The sequence below is a fragment of the Falco peregrinus genome, chromosome 7, assembly GCF_023634155.1.
Source record: "Falco peregrinus isolate bFalPer1 chromosome 7, bFalPer1.pri, whole genome shotgun sequence".
NCBI classification, from domain to species: Eukaryota; Metazoa; Chordata; class Aves; order Falconiformes; family Falconidae; genus Falco; species Falco peregrinus.
Window position 1 is genome coordinate 63,545,550 of NC_073727.1, and position 25,250 is coordinate 63,570,799.

At 42.4% G+C, this 25,250-nt stretch overlaps 1 protein-coding gene and 1 long non-coding RNA gene across 6 annotated transcripts in view; one reads left to right on the forward strand and one right to left on the reverse strand.

Moving 5' to 3' along the window:
- LOC114012350 (uncharacterized) overlaps positions 1-1,590 on the reverse strand; it is a 47,631-nt gene extending 46,041 nt beyond the window's left edge. For 3 of the 5 annotated variants that reach the window (XR_008748061.1, XR_008748058.1, XR_008748057.1), the window contains exon 1: positions 1,143-1,270. This is a non-coding gene — a long non-coding RNA (uncharacterized LOC114012350). Of the gene's footprint in view, positions 1-1,142; positions 1,271-1,515 lie in introns of those variants that run through there. The other 2 variants (XR_008748059.1, XR_008748060.1) reach the window with 2 other exon arrangements.
- Positions 1,591-1,676: 86 nt separating this feature from the next.
- YWHAQ (tyrosine 3-monooxygenase/tryptophan 5-monooxygenase activation protein theta) lies at positions 1,677-24,691 on the forward strand. Its single transcript, XM_055810110.1, has 6 exons — positions 1,677-1,839; positions 3,047-3,431; positions 19,254-19,377; positions 21,861-22,024; positions 22,423-22,518; positions 23,618-24,691. The coding sequence occupies exons 2-6, from the start codon at positions 3,138-3,140 to the stop codon at positions 23,675-23,677; spliced, it is 738 nt and encodes a 245-aa protein (XP_055666085.1). The 5' UTR covers positions 1,677-1,839; positions 3,047-3,137; the 3' UTR covers positions 23,678-24,691.
- The last annotated feature ends 559 nt before the right edge of the window (positions 24,692-25,250 follow it).

Here is a 25,250-nt window from a genome sequence, read left to right on the forward strand (position 1 = left end):
GTAGCAAGTTGCCAAGACAGTCATTTCTGGGGTAAAGTAATACATTTCCGTAATGTTTTCTGAAAGAGTTTAATTAACTTTGAAAAGGGTGTTATCGATAGGTCCTCTTTTATAACGGAATAAACACTTCCCAAACTCAAATGACAAAGAGAGTGGCTTGTCCACAGCATAGATCCAATTTCCACGTACGTAATCCCAGTCCTAGTCCAAACACAGACCAGGAGCTTTATGAATTGAGACAGTAACATCCTGGGGTTGATTCAGAGAATTCATCATCCCACTTGGATGCCGAAGTTGCTCAGCATGACTGTATTTGGTGATGCTGGAACCAGAGGTAAGAAATCACATCACCCCACACCGAGACTTGGTACGGCGCAAAGACATTGGTGAACCTGAACCAGCCCGAGCCCTGACAGACCAGATGCATTCGATGCATGCCTGGATTTTGGATGGTGAATGCCGGGACAAACAGAACAAACCCACTGCGTCCCTACCGCATCCTCTGAGATCAGGCCTGAGGGCAGATAAAATCCCACACCTGCCAGTCAGCATTTTGGCCATATGTTGGGCAAAAGGCGCCTCATGTTTATCCATTCATAGATGGGTAACATTTTATTATTCGTATTTCATGACCATAGACCTAAAATTCCAGTCTGTGCCCATCACATCTCCGACTTCTTGAAAACTGAGGTGTAATCAAGGTGGAAGGGGAGTGGGGGGGGCGTAGTAAATTTGTTGATGGCTGCTTATGTGAAATGCTCGCCTCCCCCTGCGCGGGGCCTCAAGAACGGAGCTCTCCAGGAACACCCCGGCCCTGGGGCACAGCACAGCCACCCGCGCTGGGAAACAGCTTTCGAGAACCTGCCACCGGGGACAACGCCGCGTCAGGAGCGCAGTCCCCGCGAAGCCCCGCGGGCACGGGCCGGGCCGGGGGGGCGGCGGCCCGCGCCGAGCCCCTCTCCCCCCGCGGCGGGAGCGGCCCTTGCCCCGGCGCGGCAGCTCCGGAAGAGCCCGCCGGCCGTGCCCGCTCCTCCCGCCCCTGCAGCGGGCCCGCCCCGCCCCAGCCACCGCGGGGGCAGCCGAGTAGGGCCGGGCTCGCCGCCCCGCTGCTGCGGGAGCTCCCGCCCGCCGGCCGGCGGTACCTGAGGGGACAGGCGACCGAGGGCACAGCCGCACCGCAGGCAGCGCAGCGCGCGCTGCCCCTCCGGGAAGCGAAAGGGCGGCCGGGGCCGCGCGGCGGGGCCGCCTCACCCCCCCCCTCACCCCGCGGAGCCCCCGCCCCGCCCGGCGCCTCCCACCCGGGAGCTCCGGCCCCTTCCCCCGCGCCCTCTCTCCCTCCCTCCCTCACCCGGCGCGCCCGCCTCGGCCCCTCGCGCCCCCGCCGCCGCCCCGGCGCGCGCCCGCACCGTGCCGCGCCCCGGCCGCCGGGGGGGGGGGAGGGGGAGGGGGGCCGGCGAGGGAGGGGAAGGGGGGGGTTGTAGCAGCATCGCCATGGTGACAGTGACGTCATCTCACCCTGGATCTAATTGGAGGAAACCCCGTGGCCCCAGCCGCAGCCCACGGGCCAACCGAGCTTGTGCCCTGCCTGCGCTCGCCCCCGCGGCGGCGCGCTCTGCTCGGATTGGTCGTCGGGGCGTGGAGGGGCGGAGCCAGGCTGGGAGACCGGGCTGCGATTGGCCGCGTGGGCGCGGGCTGAGCAGCGGGTAGGCTTGCCTGTGCCAACGCCCTTTAGCGCTGGCTCTCGCCGGAGACGGGAGCGGCTCTTTCTCTCCGCCACAGCCCCGAGCGAGGCAGCCGATCGGGTGGCGCCCGCGGCCCGGCCTAGCGCAGCGGACTCAGGTGAGCGCGGTGCCGCGGCCCGGCAGCGGGCGCTGGTCTTGCTCCGCCGCCTCCTGCCGCCGCGGCGTCCTCCATTTTGTGATCGCGGCGTGGAGCGCTCGGCGGCCCCGGGGAGCGGGAGGCGCAGCCAGCTAGCGCCGCCATTTCGCACCCGGCGGGGCCGCCGGCTTCCCCTTCCCGCCCTGCTGCCGCGGGGGCAGCGCCGGCCGCCCACCCTGCCCGCCGCCCCCGCGCCCCCCGCTGTCCCAGGGGACGCGGCCGCCCCTGGCCCCCGCCCTCGCCGGGGCCGAGACCCCACCCACCGCCGTGCCTCCGCGCTCCCCCACCGGCAGAGCGGGGCCGCCGCGCCCCCCCCCCCCCCCCCCCTCCTACCCCCCGCCCCGCCGTGGGCCGCTGTCCCGGGGCCGGAGGTGCGGCCACTCCCGCCGCGGCCGCCGGGGGGAGGCGGGGAGGCCCAGGCCCGGGCCCCGGCCCCGTCGCGCCCCGCCGCCAGGAGGCGAAGCGGCCCGGGCCGCCGGCCTGGCCCGAGGGCTGCCCCGCCCCGGCCGCTCCGAGCTCCCCTGGCCTCGCTCGCCCCGCCGAGCGCGGGTGCCTGAGGGAGGCGGATCCCGGGCCTGCTCTGCTAGCCCGTTGGGTTTTAACCCCTTCCTTGCCTCCCCGCCAGCGACCTCGTCTCCTCCTTTTATATTACCATCCCCCCCCCCCCCCAGCTGGTCTCGGCTTCGCCATCCGCCTTTCCTCGGCCCTCACCTGCAGGGCTGGTGGCACACGGGGAAAGAGCTTTGGGCAAGGCCCACCCGGCTTGGCGGTAACCGGCTATCCCTCTCCAGGTCCCTGTTAGACACCGTATTAATACGTTCACGTAAGGCGAGGAAAGAAGAGCAGGGTGAGGGCAAAAAGTCCGCTTTGGTGGAAAAATAGCAATTTCTAGTGCTTGGTCTTCAGACCCTTGGCTGGCACTGAGCTGCCTACCCCGGCTGGGTTTCTCGGCCGTGGTTTCCCTAGCGGTGGAGCCTTGAGACAGGCACCTCTCCCCTTGGCTCTGCGTGGAAGGGTGCAGCGCTGCAGTCCCTCTCCATGAGAAGCACCTGAAGGTGGGGAAGGGGAGGCAAGGCTCCCTGGGATCCTTGCTTTTTGGTGGGTTGTGAGGGGTGGTGTAAGATTACGTTCTGTAGTGTTTCATCCGTTGCTGTCTTCTTTCTGGCAGGTTTTGAGGTGCATTCTCTTGTTGATAGCGTGACATCCCCAGCTTCTCCTGCTTTTGCTACTATACTTCTCTTGCCCCACTGCCAGCCACCATGGATAAGACCGAGTTGATCCAGAAAGCCAAGCTGGCTGAGCAAGCTGAGCGCTACGATGATATGGCCACCTGCATGAAGGCAGTAACTGAGCAGGGTGCCGAGCTGTCCAACGAGGAGCGCAACCTGCTCTCGGTGGCCTACAAGAACGTAGTGGGGGGGCGGCGCTCTGCCTGGAGGGTCATCTCTAGCATTGAGCAGAAGACAGACACCAGTGACAAGAAGATGCAGCTTATCAAGGACTATCGGGAGAAGGTGGAGTCTGAGCTCAGGTCCATCTGCACCACTGTGCTGGTGAGTGGAGACTTTATTTTTTCTTTTTCTTTTTTTCCCTTTTTTTTTGTTTTAAGAGAAAGAATTACACTATTCATGTGTGCTGCTGTGCTGGGGAATAAGACTGGGAACTTGATTGGGGAATATGATGTGAAGTATTACACTGGGGTAAGGGAAGTCAGTGCAGTAACTTCTGTGACTGTTAATGTGGGTTACTGTGAGGAGGGAGATATCAGCGCCATGCTGTGGGCCCCATATGTGTAGAAGTATTGAAGATGCACCCTCAAAACTGAGTGTGTGTGGAGTAAGTTTTTGGATGGAGTGATGCATATACAGTGTTGTTCTAGGTAACTGCAGAGATGCAGAGAATTTAGCCTCATGCCTGTTTGTGCTGTGCTTAGTAAGCTTATCTGTTCATAAGATAAGCTGAAAAGAAAATGAGAAAACCTCTTTATTTCTTCAGATCAGAGCTAATAACCTGTTAAAAGCCTTTAAAGTAATTGGGTGTGCATTTTGTTTACTACTTGTGAAGAAAAATACTCTCAAGGAGTCTTTAAGAGACATTTTGAGGTTTTTTGATCAAAGATGGGAAATAAAGACATAGAAATTGACTTTGTCAGATTCAAGCCAACTTCTCAGCTTGAAGAATGTTTTAAGATGAATTTGCAGGAATTGTGGAATCATGTCAAACTAAGGCGTAAAGACTGGTATGACACCCCAGGCATGCATCAAAGCCCAGGAACACATTCCTGTACAAGCAGCAGGATTCCAGATGCTATCAATAGTGAAACTGTACTGCACTGTAGTGGGAGCTGAAGAGATGAGTGTTAGCAGTGTGGAGGCTGCTGGACCCTATTCTGTGTGATCAGGGAGTTGTGGTTGCAGTAAGCTGCATGTTTGTGATGCAATAGTAATTGTGTGGCAGGTAGTCTTTAGTGGTTTATTTGCTCCTTCTAGGTTTTTTTGGTTGGTTTGGGGGGATTTTTGGTGCCTAGTATTGCTAACATGAGAACAGGAAGGAGCAAGTCTGTAAGGACATAAACAATTTTGAGGTAAATGTATCCTCAGCTGGTTTAGGAGACGTAAATTTAAAGCTGACTGGTTTGGAAGTGATGGAATTCTCTTCCTGATTAAGTGTTCTGGCTCATGTACAAGGCAGTACTTCTTTGGATTGTGCTGAAAATACCTTTATGCTTCCTTGCATGCTGCCACCTAGGGTGGGTTGTTGCTTTTTTTTCCTAAATCAGTCAAAATTAGTTACCTTTGCTTGAAAATAATTTGGAAATTTATTAGCTTAATGAATCAATTAATTCCTTAACACATTTAAGAGTCCATGCCTTCCAAAGAAGCTGTTTCTTCAATTACAGGTGTAGTTGTAAAACTTTCACCTTTGTGAAAATGATGTGACTTGTGTAGGGCACCAATTCCTGTTTGCTGTGACAAGAGTTCCACTGGAATCAGTGTGGTAGGGTGCCAGCATTCATGCTGTTGGCATTCCTCTCGATCTGCTGTGCTCAGTGCCCCACTTCAGAACTAACTTCTTGGGACCTCAACATAAAGCTTACTCTTAAGACTTCTTAATCTCCCTCTGTCCTTCTACCACATCTAGTCCCTAAGAAGAGGTTATGCGTAAAATCTCATACTGGTTGCTGTGCCATCTTGTCAGGAGCTCATGCTTCCATAGGGAGATTAAACATCTCTGAATGGTAAAGGTAGTGAGCCATTTCATGCAGTGTCTATACTGAAATTATTCCAGTTGTATCAAATGGTGGACAGCAGGTAGTCTGGTAGCCGTGTTAACGCAAACCTCTGATGCAGGGAAAGCAAGCTCTTCCTGTGCCAGCCAAAGTTTTGCCTGCATTCTAGTCTTTCTCTGTTCTTGGTGATGGCCTGGTTGGCAAATATGTCCTTCCCTTTTTGCCTGGAAGGCTGCAGGAAATAGAGAAGACCAAAACCTATAGCTTTGCATGCTTTTCCTGTTCTGCCCTGCTGGCAAAGACATGCCTCCCTTTGGTAGGAGGAGATGTCGGCTATCTACTGCAAGCCTTCTGATTTTTACTCTATTTGTTTGAAGGCCGTGTGCAGTTATGTTCTGTTCTGCTCCTCTCCCTTTCCTCCTCAATCTACCACTCCTATGATCCATGAGTCAGCATCCAAGAGGTTGGAACTCACAATGTGCAGGCACTACAAAGGACCAGCAAAGTGGTTTTGACTCCTCCTTCTTTGAATGATAATCTCTTCTTTACTAATACTATAGTAACTGCCTGTAGCTTTTTTAGGTCTCTGTAGCTGAATCTCGGGGATGCTTTTTAATTCTAGGAAGGCAGCTAAACTGAAACAACTGCTGGCAAGTAGTATGGAAAGGTTGCTTGTCATCTGGAGTATTTGGATTTAGCAAGGGTGGATGTGTTGGGTGGAGTGTGACTGCTGTTAGTCATACTACTAACAGTTTTTTCAAAAGTTTTTTTTTTTGTTACTGGTATGGTACAGCTTTTCAAAATTAAGTATATCTGCTGTTGTAGAAACCCTCCATTTAGAAACACTTGTGCTAGCATTACAAAATACTGCTAATTTTTGATTTAATAGGCAGCAACACTGAATCTGCAATTACTTTTCCTGTAAAGAGTGCCTCAAGCCAGTTAAGTAAGGCATTGTTTTAGGGCACAGATGGATAAGGAACATAAATTTAATCACTACTAGAATACAAACATCCAAGATTACATTGATATCTAGATATAGATAATGTAAATAAAAATAAAACTTTTACTAATTAATTAATGTACAACCTCCATCAGTGGTCACAGTAAGATACTCCATCTCATGCCAAGCAGTGAAGACATTTCAACTATCTTGCAAGTAGGAGTAGATGTGATCTGAACCCTTTTTAACTGTTAATTTTATGACTGGTATTTCAGGTGAGAGTGGCATTTTAATGAAGAAATGGTATGACTTTGTCAAGCAACTTGCACAATGTTTTATTTGAAAGGTATGCTAGGAGGTTTTATTGAAGTCCCTGTATTGATTGACTAGTTCTTTGGTAATGTACAGAATTAAGGTTGAATCATCCTTTATGAATCATAGTTGACACTGTTCTTGAAACTCTTGTCCTTGAATAAAGAAACAGGTTGGCAACTTAACTTTTTTTTGAAGGTAAAGTTGAACTGTGTTGTTTCATATACTCTCTGAGCACAAAGCTCATGTTTCTTTGTATCCTGAGTGATTTCGAGACAGGGATTACTAGGCAGTGTAGGAAGAGACGGGTGCAGCAGCAACTTTCACATAAATAGTGAAACGATTTGTGAAGCTTTGAAGGTGGAATTTTTGGTTGGTTGGAAGGTACAATATTGGGCTAATGCTTTGTTGTATATACACCCTGCTGTGTAGCAACATGAGATTTTCAAAAAAGGTAGCTTCTGAATTGGAACTGATCTGTGGGAGCAGATCAAAACTGCTGGGTTTTCAGAGAGTCTCAGTTTCTTTGCATAGAGATAACTTGTGTTGCATTCAAGCTCCTTCATTCTTTAGAGGGAACTAGTGCAAAGGCAGGAAGAACACCAGCCCTTGCCTGGAAGCACTTCACTCTCTACCTGCAGCTTGGGGTTTTTTCCATGTATATTTGGAAGTGCTTTGCATATGTTCAGTTTCTAGGTCCTGGTGCTGTTGGAGCTTTTCACAGAGCAAGTGAGATGAAATTTGGCAACTACTTGCCCACAGTTTAAAACTCGGTGAAAATGCAATGGCTAAAATCATTAGGGAAACAACTGTATCTTAATGGCTACTTACTCCTCACATCTCTAGCTGAAACATAAAAGTTTATTTTAATATGCTTTTAAGGTTTTGCACAGAAAAGTTACATATATGAAGCTTTTCATTTGTTTCCAAACACCTATTTTTATGAAATCCTCTGTAAGCAGTTTTGCATTGCACTGTGTCAGGCCCCTGTCAGCCAGGTTTTTTCTAGAAATGAGCAAGGGCATTATGAACTTCTACACATGGACCAGCAGAAACGTTACTTGTGCTGTTGATTCTTTTCTGTACGCTGCGGCAGTGCCTGCAATGAAATAGTCTTGAGCTGTAAGGTGCATCTTATTTAAATTTTTACTGTCTTAAGGTGGAGAGGATGCTTGTAAATGTTTGATCTGTGAGATTGCAGTGTTAATTGTTGAAAGCATGTATTAATATGTTGTTCTTGCCAGCTCCCCTTTCCTTCCTTCCTTCCACTCCCCCAAGGTTGCCATGTTACTACTTCAGCTTTGCATAATTAAGAAACAATAAATGCTAATAAAAACAAGGGTAAAAATCTATGTCCACTTCTGATTTTTATCCATTTTGTAGATCTAGTTCTAAAGTTAATCCCATAAACATAAAAAAAGATAATTCTAAATCCCCATACTAGAAGGTAATGTTCAAAGCAGCTTTTTTCAAAAGCACAAGTTCATAGCTTCATTGGAAATGAAGTTGTTATTTTCTTGCAGCAGCAAATAGAGTCCTGGTATCAGCTGAAATATCTGATTTCAGATGATGGATGATCTTTGACCATAGCCCTGTTTTTTCCCTGCTGTTACCTTTGGCTTACAGAAAAGTGAAATCTTGATTTATTTATCTTATTTTTTTAATTGTACACGCAGAAATTTAGCAGGTTCAGTAAGAGTCAGCTTGATGTTGCTGTATGAACAATATACTAAGACTTGGTTTCATGTCTTTGAATCCATTTTCTCTGCTTTTCTATTTTCAATGAATGGCCAGAGTTTATACAGAAATGCATAGTGTTGTAGAGGTGAAACTAGCATCTGAGTAAAAAGATATTATGGTTTTCTGACACTGGGAACTATGTAGAATGCAGTTTTATTTTGAAGGTCAGGCATATTATCACTTCAGTTAATACTAGTTTTGGGACTTGAATTGTCCCAGTAGTGGTTGGGACAGTGTTTCAACTATTACTTTTTTTACCTTTTGTAAATTAAAGCAAATACTATTGACTCGTCCTTTTTAAGTAAATGACTAAAAGGACTAGCTACTTCATGATTTAAAGCCAGACCTTAGGCTGGGGACATTACTTCTTGGCAGATCCAGAATTGTGGGATGAATGTTAAATAAGTGTTTTAATTTGGAATGACAGTTGCCTTTTTGATGAAAGGTAATATGTGGGGAGTCGATTCTTCTTTGTGTTCTCGACACAACTTCTAGTAAACATCAACACATTTATGATAAGAATTGTGGAACTTAATGCATGAATCTTCTCTAGTTTAATATGCTTGAAACTTAAATTTAAATTCATGATCTGAACTTGACTTACTCCTAGCTGTACCTTCTCTTACATTAGTTTTTGCCCTTCATTACAATCTGCTGCTGGACTACTATGCTTTTGTGCAAGGAAAATTGAATCCATTTCTAAGAAAGGACTGACACTTGCAGAAACAAAGCCTAGAATGCACTGGGGTTCTTGAAGTGGCTGAAAACTGTTAAAGCCCAACTAAAAATCGTTCAGGGGATTTTGAGGGTAGCTGAGGCCTCCATCCCATACAGTCATTGCTTGCTGCCCCCTCCACTTGCAACTGGATACTAAATTTCTAAAACATACAAGCAAGCTAGCAAGGGATACAAAATAAACAGATAAACTGTAGCAAAGTGTTCTGTCTGAGGTTGCTGAAAACTTGGCCATTATATTATTTCTGTGTGCAGTGTCATTTCCTCTTTCAGAAGCTACCGGTGTAGATCGATGGCTTGTCTATTCCTAAAAATTTAAGAAACGACCACCAGAGATTTGCACTTATACAAAGTGATAGCTCCTAACAGTTCTGAAAGGCCTGTCCTAAATGTTAACATCTTATGAGAAGCAGGATGTGGAGCAACTGAAAATAGGAAATGGTAATACCGATGCAGGTGACCAGCCGTTGAGAATGGGACAGCGAAAGCCTCATCTCTCTCCAGTGTCAAATCCATTTTTTTATGGAGTTAAGCTGTAGATTAACTAGCCTGGTTGTAGTCACGGCTGTTAAAGCTTTGCCTATACTGTACCTCAGTCTGCTCGTACATCTAGAATTACTAAATTTCCTGGAGGACATTTACTGGTTTGGTGGCCTTAAGAAAGTATGTATTGGAAAGATAGAACTTTATGAGGAAAGAGCATACTCGAGCTTGCAGGTTATTAGCGGTTGATTTCTTTGGTGGCACAAATGGCAGTTGTTGAGCACATGATTAAAGCAGTAGATTGTACCAGGTCTGCCTGGGCACAGAAGCTTCATATTTTTTCAGTGCTGAGGGTTACCTGATTTTCAGGGGCAGGTAGTGAGGAAAGTGGTGATGGGAGGAGGGCTGGTGAAACCGCATGGATGTGCTTTCTTTGTTAGTTGGGTAGGTGAAGGTTTGTGCTTGATTAATCAGTGTTTTCTGATTCGTGTAGATCTTACCTTTTTTAGTTTTATGCTTTTTATCTTTGAGAGTGATGGGCCTAGTGCCCAGTTACTTGGTGTTTTTTCACCTTTTGTAAACACAAACATGCTGTTTGTGTTCCAAGTGCTTTTATATTTGACCATACACTTGGAGCTAATTTTATCACAGACTAATTAGGTAAGGTAAGTAAGACTGTTCTTGCACACTTCATTTGTGGCACTTATTCTGTATAGCTCTACTTAGTTCGTTGGCCTGATGTTTACAGGTTCCTCCTCATCCTTTCTGCTTCCCAGGATGCTGGAACCAACATCAGAATGCTCCAGCTGAGTGTACAGCTGAATTGTAAGCTTGTAATTGGCTAATCGATTCTGTACATCCAAATGTAAACTGGGTGCTTAGACACAAGCGGCAGTAAAAATAATTTAAGCACCAGGTTTCACGTGGTGTGGTTCTGTGCATGCACCAGAATATCAAATATGAAGACCTGTGAAAGTGGATGTCCTGAATGAGCTGTGATTTTGGTTGTGCCTTTCTTTTTATTTGTTAAAAGAATCAAGTGTTTGATTTACCAGTTTCAAACACTGATAAAGGTTTATTCCTTGCCCTAGCAATCTTTAATCTGTCCTTTAATTTATGTGATCCATCTGCTGAAACAGTTGGATATAGGAGTCATGTCAGGCTCTGGAAACAGAAAACTTTCCATTTGCTTTGATAATAAATTTTGAAAATACACTACATACACTCTTATCAGACTGACAGCCTCATATTTCCTGGATAAAACTTCTTCAGGAAGTTCTGTTCTGAAGTTGAATACATTTTGCAAAATTCTTGTAAGCAGAAGCTGGTTTAAATCAAAGTAGGTAGCAGGGCCTTAGCAGGAAAGTCAAGGTTCACCTTCTATGTGAAATTATTATAACAAGGTTATCTGAAATGTTGTCTTTAGTTTTTGTGACTTAAAGGTTAGACTTCATTGTTGCAGGTTGTCTCATTTGGGGAATAACAAATTACTGGCATTCCTAATACACTGGATAAAGTAACACATTGCTGTGTTTCCTTCAAGGTGAAGTTGGGCAATGCAAAAGGCTCTTCCAGCTGCACTTAGTGATCATGTTTCATGATCTTTCTGGATTTCAGTGGTCATAAGCCTCTGATCTGGGGCTCCCAAACAGGGCAGAACTGAAGCAAGTAGAACTTTTAGGTCCTGCAGAGCTGATTTATTACATAACTGATTTTTAAAGCCAGCCTTTTATTTGAACAAGGGCAACATACCCTAAGCCCACGTAACTCCTGCATGCTGCTGTTCATTTTGAGGATTGTTAGTCTAGATATATATCAGTCAGTCATTTAATTGTACCTTCAGGGCTTCTGTAGCTGCAGAGTATAGAAGTATTTTTGAATGCAAATTTAGACTTTTTTGTTTGATTCTATAGTATTATGGAAGACCACAAATGGAGGATGCTGGAAGAAATTTTTAGGTAGTCAGGATTCTGAAGGGAAGAATTTGATGTCAGTAATGCATGTTTACTAAGAGGAAAGTAACATTTGAAGTATATTGAGGAATTAGAAATACAGAAAATGCAACCATGGAAGAGTGTTAGAATCAATTTGAGATAAATCTGTCTGATACCAAGGAAATTTTCCTGAAAGTTTTTGCCTGTGGTGTTTGGCAATTACTTCAGCAGAAATTTATAATTATTGAAAAAGGGATTGGTATTTTTTTGAAGACTCACTTCTACACTTGGCAGGGGAAGACTGGAAAACTTTAGGCTAGGTTCTTCCATAAAAACTTGAATAATTCCTTGACTTCTGCTGGATTGTTGGTTTTTCTGATGAGAAGCTATTGAAAGGAGAACTTGCATTTCCACACACTTCTAGTTCCTGGCTTCCACAGTTCTTTGGGGACCACAGACCTTTCTAACTTGTTTTAGGAGAAATGTAAGCGTTGAATGTAAGTTCTAGATGAAATTAATCTCAACCCCAGGTGGGAATAGTGTGGGCAGACATGCTGCAGCTCAGGCTTCCAATGCATCTGTTAAGTGGGATTCCAGATACTTCATTCAGGGCCAATCCTAAATATTGACTGCCAGTTTTTAAAACTATGTAGACAAAGACTCGGAACCAAATGGAAAAGATGAATTAGGTCACCCTCGCTGTTTCCATGCCAGGTACGTTTGTCTCTGCTTTAGATGGTGCTTTGTCAGGTCATCGTAAGGCCATGCCATTACTGGAAAGGCGTACATGTTATTTTCCTCAATATACAAACTGAAGTACTAATGCTCTTAAGAAGTCTGTATGAAAACTATTTAATGTTCTCCCAGAAGGAGTTGATGCATAGAGCTTGAATTCAGAAGGATGAAGAACTTCTGCTGAATTACACTTCTGAAAGTAAAGAGATCTTACTGTTGTAGCAGGGGACTTTCCCTTTCCTGTCAAGAAAACAACCGCTGAATGTTAAAACACACCTAGGTTGCAGTGAGTCATACTGTGGACTTTGGAATGACTGATTATACTTGAAATAGTCAAGAAGTCTTAATACCAATTTACTAGACGATTAAAACAGGCAGTCATTTGTGAGTAGAAGCCTTATTGAAAGGGCTGAGCCTACACCCATCATCTGTGCTGTCAAACACTATGGAACATTTAATGTGTTCAAATTTGTGTTTAACAGTTACATTAAGGGAATACATTGGTCTGAGCTGCCTTACCAACTTCTTAGCTTTACTTTTTGAGTGCAGTTAGGGTGGAAACCATTTCCCTGTATACTGCTTGTAGGTGGTTTTTCTCTTATTGGAGCTGGATGGACCTACAGAAATACTTGAGACTGAAGAATTTTTCCAAGTATTTTCCATATTGCAGCATGGCTGAGTTTATGTAATGTCACACACTTTGCATACTGTGCCTGTTGGATGCAAGCTGCTTATCTTCTAGGCGGAACTGTGATGTTGAATCCATGTTCAGAGTGGTGAGTTAACTTGCCAAAAGAAGTGGTGTTGGCATGCACTCTGTGCATGTGCATTATTTTTAAGGAACCTTATCTCAAAATATGTTTATTTCAAAACAGTTTCTTCCATAGCGTGTGACCATTTGGTTCTATGGGGGTTGGCCAATAAGTACACTGTTATAGGCAAGTATAATGTTAACTAATCAGTTACTTGCTGTCACCCATGTAACATCTGTTCTGGTGGCTATCTTCAATACTTAAAAAAAATCCAAAAAACAACAAAACCAAACAAACAAACAAAAAACTAATAACAACAACAAACCAAAAGCACTTAAAAGCTGGATACAAGGAACATTCAGTGTTGGCTCAGGAAGGGAAGGAACACCTAGGGAACAGCAGTAAAAACTCAATCTAGTCTCTGTAAGACCTATGAAAATCAGTACCCTGTGGAATGGTAGCACCTCCTCTGCTGGCAGGTCTGATGAGCACTTGGACAGCAGAGAGCTTCTGAGCAGTTAATTTGAAGTTCAAGCTGGTCATTTGTTTGGGGGTGGTTTTTTTTCAAATAATTGAGCTTTTTCCATCATGGGGTGAGGAGGAATATAATTTTTTATTATATTATATGCATTGATATTGAATAATTTGTTCTTGTATCAAAAAAGAAGTAATACTACTGAATTTTCTTTTCTTTAGATGCATTGTGTGTCATATGAGTTAAAGCCCAGCAAAGGACTTTGGCTTAAATTACGAAAACCTGCAAATACAAATTACTTCCCACAAATGGTTATGATCTTTGTTTTTAAAGAATAGCATTTAAAATCATGTGCCCAAAAGATGAATAAGGTGTTCTAAACAACTTGAAGTACGATATATGTGTGTTAGGCTCAAGAATACTGCTAAAATACTCTTGAGTTGAAAAACAAACTTTATTACATAGACTTTATTCACAAAACTCTATGCCAGCAATTCTGAACATCAGCACACTCCTTGTAAAGATCATGTGGCAACTTAACCAGTTCATATTTATGGGGACAAACTTTTGGAGAACATTGCTGCTCTGATGGTTGCTTTTACATTGACTTTTTCTTTCTGGTGGGGCAAAAGTAACAAACTGGACTAAGTTGGTGAGAATGCAAATGGTGATGTAGATCAGTCTTATAATAGCATAATGTTAAATAACTTTGTGCTAGTGATGTGACCCAGACATGTCCTAGGTGTTGACATCTGAGTGATGGTGGCACTGTAAATATTTTGAGTTACTTGAGTTTACCACATTGAGAACTTCTGTCAGTATACCTAGGCACATGATATCTTTAGCTTGCTTTGAAAATTGACCTTAAACTACTTATGATCAGTAGATAATCTCTAGAGCTGACCTGGTTCATGTTCATCCTCTGGTATTGAATGGGTAAGTTGAAGAATACATCTATTAACTAATGGTGTTGGAAGATATGCAGAGTCTTACACTTGTATTTGCTTTTGTTATTGAAGTGCAATTCTAAATGGTTCAAGTGCTGAAGGCAGTTTGAAGGTCAATTTGGTATACAAGATTAATTTTTTTAATTTATCTTCACTGTCAGGATTCTTTATTGCTGAATATGTGGGAAGAGAAGAGCACAGATAAGATAGTGGCAGTATTTTTCTGCCTACCATAGAGTAACATTGTACAGAAAGTATTTAGTGTACACTGTGGTTGAACTTGATGTCTCAGTCAGGCTTGCCTTTTAAAATAAGCTTATTTGGAATAGGGAGGAGGTTGGTGGGACTTCCTGTTTTGATGTCAGCTTTTAAAAGAAGGAGCTGTCCTGAAAACAGGTGACTGAAAGCATATGTGGAGTGGAACTGGTGCATGAATTGCAGGGGATGTGTGCATAGTGTATGTAAGGAGAGGCTGGCTGGATGCATACTCAACACGTAATTATGAAGGAGCTGTGTCTTCAGGGAGCTTCGTTGTCTGTATTAGGTACTTCAAGTAAAGATACGGCTGGCATATTCCTTCAGGGCTTGCTTTTCATAAAGCTGAAATAATAGGGAAGTGATGAGAGCAGCTGAATTAAATTTAGCATTCCTGGCTCAGGTTAATTGCAGTGGTCTGATACTACAACCACATGCTCAACCCTTGTTCTTGCTTAAGCAGAAGGGGAGAAGAGACTAAGAAATGGCAGTTAGTCAGTTGGGGAAGAACAAAAGTAGAACTGGAGAAGGATCCAAAAAGGCAATTGAAATGTTGCTTTCTCTTGGCATGTAAAGGAATAAATCTGCCAATAGAGAGAAAATAAAAATAAATTAAAAAAAAAAAAAGAAATTTCAGCTTTAAAGGGGGAAGAAGTGGACTGCTGCTCCTAGCCTGCTCCCCGTGGCTTCTTCAGGCAGCTGCGGATCCATTCCAGGGACTGGTAGCCTATTTTTGCTGGCATCTCTTTAATAGATAAATAAATAAGCTGGCCTTCTGTAGGAGGGGAAAAGAATATAATGTATGAGAATATGATTAATGTTATTAGCACACTGTGAAGGTAGAAATAAATTGAGATGGATGAGCAACACTAATGAGAGGTGGGGTGGGAAATCCTGTCATGCTACAGGAGGATCAGCACAACCAGCACAGAACTTGAGAATAATGTATCAGTGCAGGGGAAGTAGCAGATACCAACACAAACTGTCCCAGTGCAAACCTATTGTAATGCAGCTGCACCAGGACACAACGGGTCTGGCTTGAGGACACAGTTTTGATTCCTTTGTCTTTGTACTGTTCGTGGTTCTGAGAATCACCCACCAACAGGGCAAGCCAGCAGCTCAAATGTGTGGCTTTTCATGGCAGCATTTGAGGCATGTTTGATGTTGTAAAGCATGTAATTGCTGGTTGTTCAAGCCTTGGTTTAAAAGGTGGTAAGAACAGTTGCAGTTCTTAATGATGGTAGCATTTGTATTTTGATAGATAATTTTCTCTGACAAAAAAAAAAGTGATGGGCATGCTTGCTGTTTGTGAACATGGATGGCAGTCTACTATACTGTGACTTCATCACAGAATCATACCTGTGGCAGTGCCTGTCTCTAGTTAAAATTTCTCATAATGAATTTTGAGGTTGGCTGAAGTCTGCTTCATTGCTCAGGCTGCCTGTATTCATTTACTTACTATCAAGTGATGTTTAAAATGAGGATGCCTGGCAGATTGCTGCCTGGTGGAAAGGTAGAAAAGGCCAAGTGAGGAAAAAGAGAGAACCAGATATAGGAAATCTTGAGTTTTCATGGCTATGACTGACTCACGACAGTGTAAAGTAAATCATTTAGCTTATTGTGCTGTCTGCTCTCAGTACTCTGCCAACATTTTGTCTGTTAGAGGGAGGGTAAGATGCCTTCCAAGAAATGATGATGATATCCTGAGATGAATGGCTCACTAAGTGTACCAAATACATTATTGATTTCAAAGATAATGTCTGGATAGATAAACAATTAGCTTTACTCAAAGTCTGTTTGTATTCTGTTCTGTCCTACATGATTCATAAATGAGATCTTGTTCCATTTAAGGCTATTTAAAAACCAAAGCCGGATACATGAAGTCGAGAACAAGGATGTTCCACCCTAGCTGATACAGGCACAGATCTCTCCCTCACCATGTGCTGTGGTACGGATTCAGAGGCCCTCAAGATGAACAGAGTGGGAGCTGCTGACTAGGCAGCTTAGCTCCTCCAACTGAGGAGTGCCTAGGAAATTAAGCAATGTACATAACCCACTCTTTGCTCTCTGGAAAACTACAGTTTGCTCCCAGATCCACTTTTTTTCCTAAGTTTCTCAGAAATCTGCACAGAATCACGGGTTTTCAAACCTGCATAGTGGAGGTATCACTTCTAGGATGCACTGACACACAGGCTGCAGCTCTGCATGCTTATTGTAGGGCTGGGGCCATGGCAAAATCCTTTCGTGCTCTTGGAAGTGTGGCCTACAGCATCTGGGGAAAAAAAAAAGTGAACATTAATGCTCTAGGGAATGTCGATTTGAGGCTCAGCTTAAATTAGACAAGTTAAAGCTCTCCTTTAAACATTATTTAGTGTACAGTAGATTCCAGGGTGCTAGTATTTTTAAGTCATAACCAGGCCACATCAGTTATTAGAGCTACCTCTGAAGACAGAATTTTTTAGTAAGACCAGTAATATTTTTTGCGTGCCAAGCTTGCAGTAAATCTTTAGGTTTTAGAAGGCATAAAAGAAAAATGCCTGTTTATTCCCTTGTTGATGCAGTTGTAACATCTTGAAAAGTTTTTATTTCGCTATTTAAAAGAAAAAAACAAAGATACAGCTTTGTCAAATATCTGATTTAAAATCCCATACAACATATCTGTCTTGGTTGTCTGGTCAGTGCTTCTTAGATGGTGGCACAGTTTTTCACATCTAACCTGAGTACATGGGTAAATCATTCCTCTGCTGCTGAACATAGTACCAACCTTAGGGTGGCCTTTAGAGGCTGGTAGTTCCTCTTTGATTGTGACTGATTTAAGGAACCTTTCTAAACATAGGTGTATCATGTGTCAACTTTTATCTTTCTGGGCAGTTTCTTGTAAAATCAGACTTTGTGTTAAACTTGAGGTTATTGCATTGTCATCTCTGAAATTTTGAAACTGGTTTGCTTTTATGGCTGGCGCTAACATCTGTCATAAGAGAAAACGTCAGGAAAACATCAAGCCAAAATGTGAAGTTTTTCTCATTGCAGAATCTTGTAGGGTGGGAATAACTCGTTCTAATATGGGAATGATTCATGCAAAATAACAGTATTACTATGGGGCTGTATTACCCATCTGCCTGCTGTGTTTTGAAACAGATGTAAATTTTTGCTGCTTTTTCTGTATCACCAGTGAGGTGTACCATTCAGTCCGCTTGCTCAAGCATCTGTTTCCGATTTGGTAAATGGAAGGGTATGTCAGGTTCAGTATCGTCTTACTCTCCTGCTGTTTTCTCTAGGGTGGTAATAAGAGCACTTATAACTCTTTACTGTTTCTTAATGCCTTGGTAGGGGGATCTCTGAAGGGAGCTTCTCTGTGGAGCAGTATGCGGTATTACATCCATGGTAAGCACACTGTGTGGATGCAGAAATGCTTTTTTCACCCAATTGGAAGTACCCTACTTACCAGTGTTGGTTTATAATAATTGCCAACACTTCAAATGGACTTGGAATGAGTAAACTCTTTCGGCTGGATTGCTCTGCTGCTGTTGATTATTAAAGGAAGTAATAATGGTACGGTGGTATGCATAGGAGTAGGTTTGTGTCTAAAATTAGCTTGCTTTGACTATACTGCTACAGTTGCTAATTAAAATGCCAAAGGTTTTTGCCCTGAAAGTTTACAGTTCCTTAAACATTTTCTTTATAGTGGCTTCATGAATTTGGATACATGTTCCTGTAACAAAAATCTTACTTAACTAGTCACAGTTGGCAAGCCTTGTGGAACTTTCTGCTTTTGTGACCTGTTTGTTTTCCAGATAACTGAATGCAGATCTTTATTACTTAAAATTCGTACTGTAAAGTTTTTCTGAGTATTGTGGGGTTTCCTTGAGTTTATTTGCATCTTTTGTCAACTTCAGAGAGCATAGGTTGGTTGTGATAATGAGTTGGGTAAAATCACCAGTGCTTGGGGACAAGGAGGTCAGCCAGAAGCTGCTCTCCTCCTTGTCAGTTCTCTGAAGCACCCCCTTTGCTGGAAGAAAAATCCTTCTCTCCTTTGCCTTCACTGCTATACCGCTATGTTGGAAGGGTTAGAAGGCCTCGCAGCCTTGGAAGACAGACTTACCTCCTCATGGTGGAGGCTTGTAAACCTTTCCCTCTCCTTCTGGTTATCAGGTAGGAGAGCTGTGAGCAAATTCAGCAGCAGCTCAGCATCTGCTGGTGAGTGGCAGGGTGGCCATGAAAGATGCCTCCGTGCTGTGCTGGAGTGGGTGTTACTTTACAGCCTTGCAGAGAGCTGGTACGGTTTGGTGAAACTGGCTACCAACTAGACGGGGTTGAATCCTTGGCTCTGTCTGGTAGGTGGGCTGGAGATGCCTTATTATATGTCTAATGAATGCAATTTATACAAAAAATCAGCACAGTTGGTTTTTTAGGTTTGCTTTTTTTTTTCCTGTGAAGTGGGAGTAGGTTCTAATCTATAAATAGCTTTAAAACTTTCTGCATAGTGTTTCACTTTTCCAGTAAAAGCTTACTCATTTGCAACAACATTTTTTGAAATGAGAAGTGCATATTGTGAAACTAAACTTGGTCCTGAAACTATATGCCAGTAAACCTTTTCTTGTTTTTCTGCAGTTTGATCAGATGGCTGACTGATCATCTTGATGTAGTCTCTAGTGCTGCGCCTTTATGCAGTTTGTTTAAATAAGTGTGCCTCTATCTAAAATGCCATTAAAACTCCTTTTTTCATTGCAGCAAACACTTGAGCACATCCAAACTTTCTGGAAAGAAGAAAAATAATTTGAACTTAGTTGTAACAGTGTATGTAATATGTTGGTGTCTTCTTGTTGTTGTTTCAGGAGCTGTTGGACAAATATTTAATAGCTAATGCAACTAATCCAGAGAGCAAGGTATTCTACCTGAAGATGAAGGGAGACTACTTCCGATACCTTGCTGAAGTTGCCTGTGGTGATGACAGAAAACGTAAGTACCTTGTGGTCTTTGGGTTTTTAATAGCTAAAGAACTTCAGTTTTGGGCCATGGGTGAGGGAACAGTAAATGAAGTACACATACTGGTATCTTACTCTGAATTCACGTGAGTTAGCTGAGTGGAAACAACTAAGTTTCAGTTGGAAATGTCCAGTGTTCCTACAGACAGAGTAAAATTCTGAATAGATCTGAAGCATAGTACACTAGGGAATTTTAGCTGGTGTTCCTGTCACCTGCCCTAAAATTTTGGATAGTTGTTCCATAATGCTTATTCAGAGCTTTTGGAAAACAATTTAGGCCAATTTCTGCTAACATATTTAGTATTGGTTTGTATTTACTAAAATAATTGATGAAGAAGTGTAAACGGATCTCTGCAACATTTTTACTGCGTGTTGGAGTCCTGTTGATCTGTAAGTTTTAACCATTTCAGTGGCAAGCAGACTTCATTGTAGTCACCTAAGTTTATTAAGAAGCCACAAAATTACTAGGTCAGTACACTATCCAAAAAAGTGTGAGCTGCACTCTGAAATGGTTCATGTTCGTGGGGATAATACTGTCCCTGTAATATTAGTTTGCTCTTTTGGGTCCAGCAGAAAAGGCCTGGAAAACTTCACAGCTGGTACTGTCACTTGATACAGAGCATCCGGAGAATTTGTAACATTCCTAGAGGTTAGAACATGTGCATAGTTGGTTGGAGGTACCTCAGGAAGCTCTTCTGGGGAGCGTTTTAATTCTCTGTTCAGAGGGCGTATTGAATTAAGTGTAAGAACTGTCTTGCAAGGTGCCTAGATACTGTTGTGATGTTAAAAACTCCTGGTATGGCATAAACTAGCGATACACTTCTACATAACAAACTAAAATTAGTCCTGGAGCGATGCCATGACACAGAAAGGAGATGGACTGTTGGAGCGAGCAGAGTGCTGAAGTGACTGTCCCTTTGGGTTGGGCATGGTAGGCATTTGACTGTGTTGGCTAGTTTAAACCGATTGAATTGCCAAGTAGGAGGACAGAGCTGATTGTCATTTAAATAAAGGCTTTGTTAGTCTTCTGGTATTGTAAGAGCATTTAAGTTGAAAGACAAAAATATCCAAAATGGAGTAAAAGTCTTTGCATTAATGAGTTGCATTCAGAAATTCTTAACCCTTCTCCTGACTCGAATGACAGCAGCAGGTCCAAGTGTAGCGGAGACAACTTCTCTTTGGCTTTCACAAAGATAATTTGATTTATGGTTTGTCTCAAGCAACAGTTAGAAATCTGTGGGCTTTTCTGACAGAGAAATACCAGCTTATCTTCGCTAAAAACACTGCATTTAAAGTGATACACGTGCTGATATGGGTGCTCACTGATAAATTTATTAGCAGATCTTGGTGTTATGCTGGGAAGTTACAGCTTGTGTGTATCACCATGCATGCATTTTGTGCTTGAATTCTCGTGATTAAAAATTTTACTTGAAGCTTTTCTGATGTTTCTTGTCTAAGCATCTGTTCATTTCCTCAGCTTCAAATATGTGTACTTATAAGCTAATTTATTTCCTGCATTTGCTAGGGTTTTTGCCTTTTTTTCACCTGTTCTCAGCAAACTAATGGTCCGTTAGCACTTATTACAGTGTGAAAGGTGAAAAAACCCAAGTCTGTGTTTGAGTCTTTTGAATACTTAACAGATTTTACTTACCAAACTTTTTTTTCAGCTCTTTCTAGAGCAATTACAGTATCAAGTCCTTCAGAGCTGTATTCTGAGCTCTGACAATGGCCTTTCTTTTTCTGCCAGTCTCCTTCCATTCTGCAGGCATGTTTAGGGTGGATGTTGGCTCTTTGGTTGCCTATGGAAGAGAATTTGGAGTAGACTATATGTAGCACTCTTGAAGTATTCTAGCCTGGTAATCTCTTTTCTCTGTGGCGTTTCTCCCAGTTATTTTGGGCACCACCTTGTGTTTTTTATCTTGACCTGTCTACAAACAGTTTTTGGAGGCAGACTTTCAGTTTTTCAGGAGCACGCAGTACATGCCTTGCAAACTTCCTCAAGAAGAAGCAGGGCCATACAGAGTAGCCTTCTTTACTCTGCACCTGGAACTCACATGAGCGTGTCCATCCTGTGCAGGGAATGAAGCAGGAGTTCTGTAGAAAAAGTAATGCACAATTTTTCATTTTTTTTAAATACCTAAAGTATCAAAGGCCATTGAGGTAATAAAGTCATTTTGGATGTTTGCATTTACTGACTTCTGTGTGTTTATCTGTCTCCTAAATACCTTTGCTCTGTAGTAGCTTAATTTGCTGCCTGTGTTTTGTCAGTGTGGCAGCTGTGCTTAAAATGGGTTTAAAATCATTACCTTGATTAAAGTCAGTGCAGGGTTTTGCTAAGAGTGGGCTTAAACACAGGACTGTTCAGTCTCCTACTAATGGAGTACTTTCAGTAGTCATATTTTTTTAAAAAAAATAAAAATAAAAAACAACCTTTAATGTTTCTCATTCTTTTAACAGAAACAATAGAAAACTCACAGGGAGCTTATCAGGAGGCATTTGATATCAGCAAGAAGGAGATGCAGCCAACACATCCAATTCGCTTGGGTCTAGCTCTTAACTTCTCTGTATTTTATTATGAGATTCTCAACAATCCTGAGCTTGCCTGCACACTGGCAAAGACAGTAAGTTACTTTTTTTTTTTTTTTTCCCTCTGTATGCCTGCAGGGACAGTAGAAGAGAGTTTATGCTTAAAATAATGAAATAACGTGAAGATCTCAAGTTTATGCACTAAATGATCCTATTTAATGTATCTGGTTTTCAAGCTCATATTGTTAGTGGGATTAAAGGGGTATAAGCAGGCTGAATTTACAATGTGATTTAAATTTTCAGCAACACTGCAAGCTTCTATTATTATGCCTTTATTCTTCTTCTGTTTCAAATAGAGCAGGTCATTAACTTACATTGCGTGTGGGGCGGGCTCTTTTTTTTTATTACTATTTTTAGCTACCTTTACTGGTAGGTTTAGCTTCTGGTTGTTTAATGATCAATTACTAGACTAAAGATGGTTTACTTATTCTAGGCATTTGATGAGGCTATTGCAGAACTTGATACACTGAACGAAGACTCATACAAAGACAGTACTCTCATCATGCAGTTGCTTAGAGACAACCTAACAGTAAGTTGCCTTTTTATGTGCTATCTTGTTCTCTAACCATGTATTTGCTTAGTTAAACTGAATTTGTGATGAAGCAAAACCCTTATTTGTCTCTAATGCAAAACATAAAATGGAGCACTGTTTCGGGCTATTCACCCTACTATACCTTTTCATAACTTAGTTTGAATGTAGTGTAAGTTGATGTCAGCAACTTGATGCTGTGTAATCTAGAGTAACAGCCTGGATAGCTCACATTCTTCATTGTTTGCTGGCCTTTTCAGTGGAGGGGGAGAAAGGTGCACTCACGAACTTCATGTACAAGATAGGACAAGGATTCAAAAATTAGTAGTCCGTTATCTGTCTGAGATTCTTACTCAGAGTTTTTGATGACTACCTCAGAAACAGTGTCATCTTTCCTGTTGTACATCCAGTGCAGCTTTCTTCATTAATTTTCCTGATTTTCATTTAAAATAAAAGATCTGAAATTTCAGTGTATTCGGAATAGAATCAGTTGATGTTTGAGTATGTATTATAATGATTAACCGTTTAAGAGAAGCACCTAATGGAGCCACTAGATTCTATTAAAATATGTAACTAAGGCAATTTTTTTAGGGAATATGCTCTCTGGATATTCACCGCATTTAAATCTACGGTAACATTTATTACTTTGCAATACTCCTTCAGTAGAAATGTCTTTTATTAGCACTACAAACTGCTTAGCTTCAGTAACCAAAATGGTCATCTTCACTTCCAAGATTCAGACCGCTGCTTTTGAAATTGATGTTACTCACGAAGCTACCGTTCAGACTTGTTGAATGATCTAGGATCGATGATGTAGCTTGCTATTAAACATGAAAGTCTGGACCTGTTTAGAACACTGTCTGCTCTGCCTCTGATACCTGAGGTGCATAGCTAGTTGCGCCTTGTGCATGGGGAACCATTTCCAACTACCTCTCTCTGAGCAAGTACTGGAAGCCAGGGTTGTACAGCCCCAGTCAGTGCACCAGTACTTTGTAGACATCCTTAAGTCTAATTCATTATCGTTTCTATACAGTCAGCAGTTGTCCGTTTCCGGAAACTGCACTTCTGAAAGCTGACAGTGTTTTTCTTTTCTTTCTAGTTATGGACATCAGACAGTGCAGGAGAAGAATGTGATGCTGCAGAAGGTGCAGAAAACTAAACTGCACGTGGGGCGTCATTCTCCCTTTCCTTCTCAAGAAACCTTTTTACACGTCTCCATTCCTTATAGCTCCACTTGGATTTCCTATAGCAAAGAAAACCCATCCATGTGTATGGAAATCAATTTATAGTCTTTTCACACTGCAGCTTTGGGAAAACTCCATTCCTTGATTTGTGTTTGTCCTGGCCTTCCTGGTGTGCGGTTACTGCTGTAGAAAAGTATTAATAGCTTCATTTCATATAAACATAAGTAACTTCCAAACACTTATGTAGCGGACTAAAGTGTTCCTGGTATTTAAAAACAAATCTGAACCAGTTCCTGCCAGTTGACTGTGTTTTGTATTACAGTAAGATATGAAAATGTAGTTAATTGCAACTAAAGAGTGTTCCACATAGCTTTTAATTCTCCACATTCCCTTCTTATTCTGCAGGGTTTCCTTTTCATAATTGACTTTCACATGCTACTGTGCATTCTTGTCAGTAGGAATATGGAAGTATTGGGCCAGATCAAGTTGAGCATTTCTAGTTTGGAAAATGACAAATTGAGTTGCTTCCTGTATCACATAATACAGAAGCTTGTGTGTTCAAAAACAGGGGCTTCTCTTAATCTTCAGTTGCTGCTGTTTAAGTTGATATCCCTTCCCAATAAAAGTTCACTTACACTCCCGCCTTTGTAGTTCTGGTATTCACTTTACTATGTATTAGAAGCAGCATGTTACTGCTGGAGTACAGGCAGTGCTTTTTGGCAGTCTAAAGTGCATGTCATTTCTTAATACACTGGAATGGGAAAACCAATTGAAGTTCACATGTCCAAGTATAAAATTTAGTACTTTTCCATGCAGGTTTGTGCACATGTGAGAAGGTGTCAAGTTTGTCCAGTGATTGTTATTTAGAGAGTTTGGACCACTATTGTGTGTTGCTAATCATTGATTGTAGTCCCAAAAAAGCCTTGTGAAAATGTTATGCCCTCTGTAACAGCAAAGTAACATTAAATAAAATTACATTTTATAAACCACTTACTGTTGACTTGTAACAATTCCATGTAATCACTTAAGGGCTAAACTTAAATGTAAGGATCTTGCGCTAGAAGTGTCTCTTGCAAATTAAGTGCATACTTTTAAAAAGTCTGCTCTTAAATTAACTTGTTTGATGAAAATATCCTGGATAACTTTTTATAGTTAACCTGACATGTGGACTTCTTAACTAAATCTACTTGAGCTAATGGCTTCACCTTAATAATGACCTACGAAAAGATAGCCAATTTCTTGCTATTCTTCCATGGTTTGCAAATCTTCTCATCTAAATCACACATTTTAATTTTTTTTTGTATTCTCTTGAAATTCTCTGATCCGTCCTCTGGTTGTGTTTTTTTTCACTGGTGGTCATCATTATTACTACAGTATTCCAGCTACACTTTTAGTAATGCGGAGGAATTTGTCCTGCTCTAAATATTAATTTGTGTGCTGCCACATCATAATCTGCTTTCTGTCATTCTTAGACTGCTTGTAGTGTTACTGTTTCCCCCAGGTTTTGGAGCTTTCTGTAATAATACATTGCTCTGCCACCTTTTTTTT

What these genes read in the sequence shown, in the direction of transcription:
- YWHAQ (XM_055810110.1), top strand. Translation starts at nt 3,138, where the DNA reads ATGGATAAGACCGAGTTGATCCAGAAAGCCAAGCTGGCTGAGCAAGCT. An exon ending in CTGTGGTGATGACAGAAAAC is followed by an intron (nt 19,378 to 21,860) that starts GTAAGTACCTTG and finishes TTCTTTTAACAG; the next exon opens with AAACAATAGAAAACTCACAG. An exon ending in CCTGCACACTGGCAAAGACA is followed by an intron (nt 22,025 to 22,422) that starts GTAAGTTACTTT and finishes TACTTATTCTAG; the next exon opens with GCATTTGATGAGGCTATTGC.